The sequence below is a fragment of the Chionomys nivalis genome, chromosome 23 (assembly GCF_950005125.1).
Source record: "Chionomys nivalis chromosome 23, mChiNiv1.1, whole genome shotgun sequence".
In the NCBI taxonomy this organism is placed as follows: domain Eukaryota; kingdom Metazoa; phylum Chordata; class Mammalia; order Rodentia; family Cricetidae; genus Chionomys; species Chionomys nivalis.
Genome location: NC_080108.1, coordinates 710,117 through 719,491, shown reverse-complemented (window position 1 = coordinate 719,491; position 9,375 = coordinate 710,117). Strand labels below are relative to the sequence as shown.

Sequence of the window (9,375 nt, the reverse complement as noted above, 5' to 3'; positions counted from 1 at the left end):
TGGGCTTCACATAAGAGCGAAGGAAAGTCTGTTTGCATTCGTCACTTTCAACCTGCAAGGTCTGCACACCAGGCAGCCCTGTAACCAAACAATGGAGAGCCAAAAGCTGTTTGAGCCAAGGAACACGAGAACTGTGTATGGGAGTTTTGTGTGCGTGTGTGTGTGTGTGTGTGTGTGTGGACCATGTGCATGAAGTGCCTGGAGAGTCCAGAGGGGATTAGATCCTCTGCAAATGGAGTTATAGACGGTTGTGAGTGCCATGTGGGTGCTGGGAATGGAACCCAGGTTCTCTAGAACAGCAGCCAGTGCTCTTAACCACGGAGCCATCTTTCAGGCCCCTCGGATTCATCTTTAATGGCATCAAAAGCAATCAGCACCATTATCAAGGGCAGCTGGCAGGGGTTTCTCATTTTTCTCCCTGGGAAATGTTTTCTGGATGAGGAAGTGGTGGTGGCGGTGGGGGAGGGGGGTTGAACATAGCAGCAATGCCGGGGGGCGGGGGGGGGAGCCGACTTCATGGTTCTGCTCTCTCAGTTCTTGCAGGATAGAGAACTTGAAGAGCAAGGGTATGATTAGGAGGATAAGGACATGTTCTTTATTAAAAATAGAACGATGCACATCTTCTGGTCAAAGCACCTATGGTCACCTCATACTCAAGTGAGCAGTGACTCATTTGAAAAGATAAGTCTCTGGCTTCCATTCACAATCAGAATCCAAGGTTTGTGGGACAAGAAGTAGCACTCCATCTCTCCTTTCAATGGGAGGACAAGAAGTCACAAACCAACCTTCTCATTTTACAATGGAGACCTGATGTCCAGAGAGTTCAGGGGCTACATCCACAGTCCTAAAGCAAGCCAGCAGCAGAACCCAAACCACATCGTGGTCTCCAAACTCCCAGTTCCATAGTCTTATTGCTGTGTACGATAAGGCACGATTTTCTCTAGGCTCATTGGAAAAGGAAAAGTGAAAAAAAAATTGAAGCAGCAAAATATTAGTTTTTTTAATTTTCTGTAGACATCAGAGACCTCTATTATCCTGGCTGTAGCTGCCATTGCCTTCTGTGGAAAGTTGGGTCCTCCCTCATCAGTCTAGATTTGGCTTTAGCTCCTATTAGGGCTGTTACAGTCTTCACAGCTCAGGACCTCCTGATCTGAAAACAGACGGAAGGCAATCTGCTCACACTCATGCTTCTGCCCACACTCAAACAAACATGCAAATAAGCCCTGATTTTCCACAACAGCCAGATCAGAGTAGCCACAGGGCCCACGGTACAAGATCCAGGGGCGGGACCAGCTGGTCCCCTCCAAGGGGTTCCGGTTGTAGTAGACTCCCAGGTTAATTCTTTGCTTGTTGCTAGTTGGATGTGAGTACAAGAGCCACGTTCTTGATGGTGTTCCAGCTCCTTCCTCCCGCTCCAGAAAACTGTCCAGCAGAGGGCGCTTCTGAGTATCGGGAGCATCTTTACCACTTGAGTCTTGCAAGTGCGGCATCTTCAAGGGCTGGAAACTCACTACACTGCCTTGGCAGCCACAGCCGGGCTCATAGAGTTGTGGGTTCAGGGTTGCTTTCTGAAAGCAGTCACCGTAATCAGTGCTAAAGGATTCTGCTCGGAATCTGTTTGGTGTCCGGGCATTGCAGTAAAGCACAAGGTTACCACCCCTCCCAGTCACTTCCGCCACTTGGCACTCCGCTGTCACCTGGGGCCCAATGAGCTGGCCGTGGTGCCAGTTGACTCCTAAGTCATCACTGTAGAACATCAGGGAATGGGCTTTGACGGAACACGGAAAGTAGAGGAATCGGCGTGAGAAATAGTAGGCATAAGCGGGGATGATCAGCCTCCCGGACTGCAGCTGGATGCCGTGACCCGGGCCCACCGCGAACGTGGCCCAGTGCTTCACCTCTGAGCCAATGACCTCCTCGGTCAAGTCCTTCACTTCACCCCACGAGCACCCAGCGTCCTGACTGCAAATGAAGCAGAGACGGGCAGCATTCCTGCCTGACCTAATCTGCCGAAGCTCAGTGACATGGTCCCGCACACAGATGAAAAACAGGTACACACGACCGGTATTCCGCTCCCACACAGGGCAGGGGTTCATGGTCCGATGCCCAGGTAATGTGGCTTCCATCAGTGGCTGCAAGGGTCCCCACTAGTCAAGGGGAAGAAGGAGATAGTGGGAGTGGGTTACTAATAAGAAGACACAAGGCTCATTAAAAGCACCAGTTCTTTTTGCAAGCAATTGAAATGGACAGGATCTTGAATGCCCAAAAATCTCAAAATTTGTAGCTATTACAAGGTGGCTTTACATCTGAAAAAAGATAATGTTCGATATTGTAAAAAGCTGTGCTCTCTCAAGAATGTTCTTCTTTGCTGCATCTGGACTTCCAAATCAATCTCCAATACCCAAGTCCAATGTCACCTCCTTTGGGGGCTTCCTTGAAACTCACTCTTCTAAGAAGTTACAGCAGCTATATGACAGTATGCATATTGTTGGTAACTGTCTCCCCTTTTAGACAATGGGCCTTTTGGACAATACCCAAATTATATGCATTTGTATCTCCAACACCAGCCAAAAAAGTTTACCACAGCGGGGGAGGGGGGGTCCATGAGACTTCTCAGAGTGAAGGTGCTTGATCTCTGCCTGTCCTGGAGCAAATGAGACACCTAGAACTCTGGGCTCTGTTGATCCCTGCCTGTCCTGGAGCAAATGAGACACCTAGAACTCTGGGCTCTGTCAGCCTCAGGGCTGGGCCTCTGTGGAGTCTGACGTGGTAAGCCACAGAGAAGCTCTAATGGCGTACCGTACAAACACGGGCTGGAAAGCCCTCACAGTACAAACTCCTCAGAAGGAAATGGGCACCAATGTCACACAAAGCCAGGACGGGGGCTCAGCAGAGTCTTATCTTCACCGTGACAGAGCAAGACACCCACTTAGTGTGCCGCTCAGGCCGTGAGAAGTAGAAACGCGAGCTGACTAGGAGATGAAGAGCTCAGGAAGACTGAACTAATGGTGCTCCCTTCCCTGGGTGGGTCTATCAAGGCACAGAAATAAACGGCAGGCCATGCAGGGTCTGGATGCACCACAGAGGCCTTGGTAGCTTGTGCCTGAGTTTGAAGTATGTTTCTGCTGCTGGGTTACAGGTGCATGACTTTGAGCCCAGTTCCCCCATGTGCTAAACAGGATTGACAACAGTGCCCAGGATAAAATTTAGTGGACCCGGCACAGAACAGCCCAGTAAAAGCCATTGTTCTTATTATTTTCCCCTCGGTTCCCCACACAGGTTTTTGCTGGCAAAGGTGGGGCAGGGGTAGGGGGGAGCAGAGCTAGAAGTGCATTCAGCTCTGAGGAGAGATGAGTCCCAGGTCCCTATCCAAGAGCAGTCACTCACCTGTACAGAGTGGCCATCCATCACCCCTCGCCTGAGCACCAGGTAGAGAGCATCCACATCTTTGCTTGTGGACCGCTTCTCTGCGAAGGCCAGGAAGGTGTTGCTGGGAGGGATGTAGAGCAGGGCTGGGATCCGGTAGGTGATCCCATGCTGGTCTTCCTGCTGGAACAGAGTGGAGCAGGATGGCATGCCTTCCATGACTTCTGCAAGGACAGCAAACAATCCAAAGCTGAGAACACAGAGAGCTGTGGATGTGCTCAAATGTTCACTTTCTCATACAAAGACAGAATCATGGCCTCAGCAGCCAAAGCAAACAAGATGTTCCCTCATTCAATACATCAGCTCTCCAGACACGTTGATTTCTCGGCCTGGGGTTTAGATGACTATAAACCAAACCCATTTGAGTAAGATCACGGTTAACAATTCTCAAGGCAAGTTCTCTCCCTCTCCTGAAGGCCAGGAGAAAGGACAACCTTCTGACTCATCTGTGTGAGGAGGTCTTACCCATAGTTTACTCTGTGAGGGGAGCACACAGAAGAGGGTGTAGATTCTCAAAGGATGCCTCTTGGTGTTGTGAGCTCAGTTCCAGGTGCTCTAGCCCGGGTGGACCTGCAGCTTTGGTAGCTGGGACAAGTGTCTTAAAAGCCACACTTTTATGTGTGACCAGCTAACTGTAGCTCAAGGGATAACTACTGTGGCTTTGGGTTTGCTCTTATTTTCCAGCCCCCTGGAGATTACGTTCTTGCAAACTTAGCTGCATGGGTCTTTGTGATATTCTATCTGCCATGTGCAGGTCTAGCAGGTCTGTGATAACAGGAAGTAGAAACCTCCAGAAACTCTTAGAAAGTGCCCAGAAGTCCCACTTCTCAGAGGCCAGAGAAGGGACTCAGGCCAAACAGACTAAAACAGGTTTAGGATTTAATTTTCTTTCAAATTATGTCACCCAAAGCCCATTTTGCAAATAATTTTGCATAAATAAAAAATAAATAATAAACAGCAACCCATAAGAGTTAGGCCAATGAGTCCCTGAGTGCCCTGACAGCAGTGTTGAGGAGCCATGTGCTTTTTTTTTTTTTAAGATTTATTTATTTTTTATGCATACAGTGTTCTGTCTGTCTTTATGCTTGCTGGTCAGAAGAGGGCACCAAATCTCATTACAGATGGCTGTGAGCCACCATGTGGTTGCTGGGAATTGAACTCAGGACCTCTGGAAGAGCAGTCAGTGCTCTTAACCTCTGAGCCATCTCTCCAGCCCAAGAATTCCACCTGCTTTTAAGCTGAGAACTGAGTGTGGGAAGACAATGCGCACACAGATAAACCCTGAAAGGTAAGTGCTACCTTAGAGGTAATACAAGAGCAAGTAGGAAAACAGAAAAGGCGCACCTGTGCGGACAGAGGCCCCAGAAAAGGTAATAACTGGCCAAGCTAGCTAGCTACATCCTCTGCCTGGGACACTCTTTCTCAGAGAGCCTCGTGATTCCCTATCTCACCTCCCCCAGCTCTGTCCAGACACCCTCCAGCGGGTGAGCTGTCTCCTGACAGCATCCTTGCCACCTCGGCTCCCCCTCTCCACTTGTTTCTCCACAGGACCCAGCGCTCTCTGAGGGCTCATGGATTACACACATACACAATGAACACTACAAAATCAGAGAGCCATCGTGTCAGGTCTGAGGGCTCATGGATTACACACATACACAATGAACACTACAAAATCAGAGGGCCTTCGTGTCAGGTCCCACTGCACAAGGGGGCAGTCTGTGCTCAGCTCAGGATGGACTCTGACCTGGGAAACGCTCAGCATTCCTCCGAAACCTTGTAAAGTGGGTTTCTGCTTGCCAGTAAAAACCATTACTTTCTTATCTTCTCCTACAGCCCCCCCCACCCCCCCCCCCGCCCAATCTCCTGAGAGGGCACCTAGTTGTCTATTAACTCAAACAAGCCTCCAGCAGATCAGAGGCCCCATAGTAGTTCCCGGCTGTTCCAGCCAACTTGTGCTCCTCCTGCCTCAGCATAACTACTTATAACTGGCAAGGTTTTGCCACCATTTTTGCTATCTTCTCTGCTCCTGTAGCCCTGGAAATCATCAGTCTCCTCCTCTCCCTTCCTCTTCTCTTTGCTTCTCTCTCTGTCCCTGAGAGTTAGCTATGGCTAGACTCCCCAGATGCCTCTGACTCTTCTCTCTCTTACCTACAATAAAAACCTTCTCCCTAACCATGAAGTGGCCATCCCAGCAGTTTCTTCGCTATACCCCTTGTTTGCACATAGGGCTGTATCTTCTCATCTGGAGACAAGCATGGTTTGTGATCAGCACCGGACAAGTGTTTGCTGGATGCAGGAATGCATGGATAAATGAACGGAATATAAAGAGTGTAGACAGGGATAGCCAAGTGGCGGGGTAAGAAGCAGAGTGGGGGTGGCAAAGCCTGTAGGTAACAGGAAACAGCTGTGCAGGCTTTCAGTAGAACGGCGTGACTGTGGTGTCTGAAGAGCAAACCCAGGAGCAAAGACGGGACAGAAAGGCCTAGCGGAGGCAAATCCCGGCAGGTTTTATACCTTATCGGGGTATTGCTCCTACCGGGATCCACTGTAGAGTTTCTGGTGGGAATGGCATGGTGAGTTTGGACCAGTCTCTCAGGCAGCTTTCTGGGTAATGAGCTACGGGGTAATGTTGTACTGTGTCAGGTCATCTACCGCCTTCGAGCCAAACAAGAGAAACTCCCAACACATCTGAATGACTCAGTCACTAAACTGAGAGAACTGGAACTCAGTATTGTGAGAAAAGATGAGGGAGTGGCCTTGGAGTCAGAAGAAAAGCTGTTCTTCCTTCCAGTCTTGGGGCCGCAGCAGTATAAGCAGAAGACTGTGTGGACCATCTTGTCTGCATGGTGTGAGACCATGCGTGGGCTCCCATCCAGGTTCTCTCCTTCTGTGCACCAATGGGCTTTATTCTAAATCTGTCTCTATCCCAAGTCACACTGCTGGCAAAGCTTAGCAAAAGGTTTGGCTTAGACCACCATAGGTTCTCAGACATATATTTCACTTATCTATTTCTCTGGGATCCTCATCTATAAAATGAATGAAATTCTACATAAGAAGAATGAAAGATCCTTAAGTAGCTGTCAAAAGGCCTGTTGCACAATAGGATCACAATATATGGCAGTCGCTATATCATATTTTTCAGTTAAGTCTTTACATAGGGCTGGAGAGATGGCTCAGAGGTTAAGAGCATTGCCTGCTCTTCTAAAGGTCCTGAGTTCAATTCCTAGCAACCACATGGTGGCTCACAACCATCTGTAAAGGAGTCTGGTGCCTTCTACTGGCCTGCAGGCATATACACAAACAGAATATTATATACATAATAAATAAATAAATATTTTTAAAAAATAAGTCTTTACATAGTTTAAAAAACAAAACAATGTCTCACTGTAAAGCCCAGATTTGCCTTGAAACTGTTATCGTTGAGCCTCAGCCTCCTGAGTGTTAGGATTTCAGGTGTGTGCCACCGTGGCAAACAGGGCATATTATTCCTGAGTCCTGAAACTGATATCTGGCTGTAGTCAGGCACTATATAAAATGTAATAATAGACTGTATATGGGGGGGGGTCCTGTAAGCATTGCAGCTCGATGAAAAGTTAAGTCAGGCAGAAAGTCACCATACCACAAAGTCACTATAAGCATAGGAGCCTACAGTCCTGCTACAGGGAAAGGTTTCCCCAGCGCAAGTGTAACAACTCTGCTACTGCAAGGGAGGGTTTCCCCAGTGAAGTTGTTACAGTTCTGCTTAGAACTCCAGAGTGTAACAACTCTGCTGCCAGGGGAACGCCTGGATATTGGAAGTAGACAAGATTGCCGGGCAAAAGTTGGGAGCAAGGGGGTGGGGTGGGGGTTGGGAGGAAGGAGAGAAAGGGAGAGAGAAGGGAGAAGGGGAGGATTGGGGAGAGCTTGGGGGAATGGGATGGTTGAGATGGAGGAAGGGTCGATATGGGAGCAGGGAAGAAGATATCTTAACTAAGGGAGCCATTTTACAGTTGGCAAGAGACTTGGCTCTAGAGCGGTTCCTAGGTGTCCAGGGGGTTTTCCCCAGCTAGGTCCTTTGGCAGCTGAGAAGAGGGAGCCTGAACTGACCTTCTCCCATAGCCACACTGATGAATATCTTGCATATCACCATAGAACCTTCATCTGGTGATGGATGGAGATAGAGACAGAGACCCACATTGGAGCACTGGACTGAGCTCACAAGGCCCAGAGGAAGAGCAGAAGGAAGGAGAACATGAGCAAGGAAGTCAGGACCGTGAGGTGGATGTGCATCCACCCACGGAGACGGTGTGACTGATCTAATGGGAGCTCACCAAGGCCAGCTGGACTGGGACTGAATGAGCATGTGATCAAACTGGACTCTCTGAATGTGGCTGACAATGAGGGCATACTGAGAAGCCAATGATAATGATTCTACTGCATGTACTGGCTTTTTGGGAGCCTAGTCTGCTTGGATGCACACCTTCCTAGACCTGGATGAAGGGGGGAGGGTCTTGGACTTCCCACAGGGCAGGGCACCCTGACTTCTCTTAGGACTAGAGAGGGAGAGGGAGGAAGTGTGGGGGTAGTGGGAGGGAAATGGGGGGATGGGAGGAGGCAGAAACTTTTAATAAATAAAGTAAGGCACTTGACTGGCTCTTATTTGTTAAAGGTGAATAATGCATACTTATGAGGGGCACTCGGGAGTGTTTCGTACACTTTAAGGCACTATACAAATAGATGTCTTTAATTATGAATGTTGATCTTTTCAAAATTCACTCTTGGTTCTGCCGTCACCACAATTAAATAGTCATTAATTTTCATTCATAAGAGTATGCTAATAATATTGATGACAGCGGTAACATAGTGGCCTGGCATTGACACCTAAACGGTTCTCCTAAACTGTGTGGTGAGAAGAATCACGTACAGTTCTGCTTTGGAATTGTTTACTTTAGCAGAGAATTCTAAGTATTAATTGCAGTTCTATACTCTCGCCGTCCAACACAGTCCTCTCTGCTCTCTTTCTCAGAGAGAGGGGGTACAGGGTAGCACGACTTCTGAAACCTTGATTGAGGAGAAAAACTTTGGTGAGGCCACACTGCTTGCAAACCTAGACTCAAAATTCCCACGCCAGAACCTTTGTGCCCGACCACAACTTCCTCTGTCCTAAGAAGCCTTTTCCTAGGCTCGGTTCCCGCTTCGTTTCCACGATTCTAAACTACAGCTTAAGTTTGGCTGTGGATGGAAGATAACAAAAATAGAACGGCCCAGAACACTCTCCGGCTGTGAGGTCCCAGCTGATTCAGGCTGACGCAGGTCCCTACAGTCCCGCATTCGGGGTGACCCTCACCCCAGCTCACCGGCTCCAGCGTCTCTCCGGGCTCTCCGTGGAGTCTCGTAAGGGGGCCTGCAGCAGGGCTGGGGCGATGGAGGCAGGGAAGCGGCGGACGGAGACCGCGGAGGCGGAGACAGACACCGCAGAGCAGGAGCTGGCAGGAAAGAGAGAGAGACCGCGCGGGGGTGAAGCTACAAGCGACGCGCACGGCAATAGTCCTGCAGCTACCGGGTGTCAATCTCCCCGGCCGGGCCACGCCCCTCACCTCGCAGGGCCCGCCCTGCTTGCTTCTCAACGCTCTCATCTGTCGGTTGGTTTGTGGAAGGTATCACCGCCTAAAACTTCCCTGGACAGTCTAATTGTCGAGTGAAGGTTCCGGGCCTCAGAGGGGACTACCAAAAAAAAAAAAAAAAAAAAAAAAAAAAGACAGAGGTGGAAGGGTGTGTGCACCCAAAGCACTGGACACTCGCCTTGCAAAAATGTATTTATCAGGACCTGGTGCACAGGGCTTGTGAACTCAGCTAGTCCTATAGAGACGAAAGCTGAAGGACTGGAAATTTCTGCTGTTTAGGCTACAGAATGAGTTTAAGGCCACCCTGAACAATTTATCAAGAAGTCCCTAACACACGATAAAAAAG

At 49.1% G+C, this 9,375-nt stretch overlaps 1 protein-coding gene across 1 annotated transcript; it reads right to left on the bottom strand.

Annotated features, from left to right (window-relative positions):
- Nucleotides 1-554: 554 nt before the first annotated feature.
- Neu3 (neuraminidase 3) lies at nt 555-8,934 on the bottom strand. The gene is made up of 3 exons (XM_057756427.1): nt 8,763-8,934; nt 3,388-3,590; nt 555-2,147 (listed from the first exon to the last, which is right to left on the bottom strand). The coding sequence occupies exons 2-3, from the start codon at nt 3,583-3,585 to the stop codon at nt 1,101-1,103; spliced, it is 1,245 nt and encodes a 414-aa protein (XP_057612410.1). The 5' UTR covers nt 3,586-3,590; nt 8,763-8,934; the 3' UTR covers nt 555-1,100.
- Nucleotides 8,935-9,375: the final 441 nt, after the last annotated feature.

Bases quoted from the DNA above. Each gene is read 5' to 3' on its own strand.
- Neu3 (XM_057756427.1), bottom strand. From the start codon at position 3,585: ATGGAAGGCATGCCATCCTGCTCCACTCTGTTCCAGCAGGAAGACCAG. The intron at 2,148-3,387 runs GTGAGTGACTGC...CCCCTTGACTAG, and splicing joins TGGATGGCCACTCTGTACAG to TGGGGACCCTTGCAGCCACT.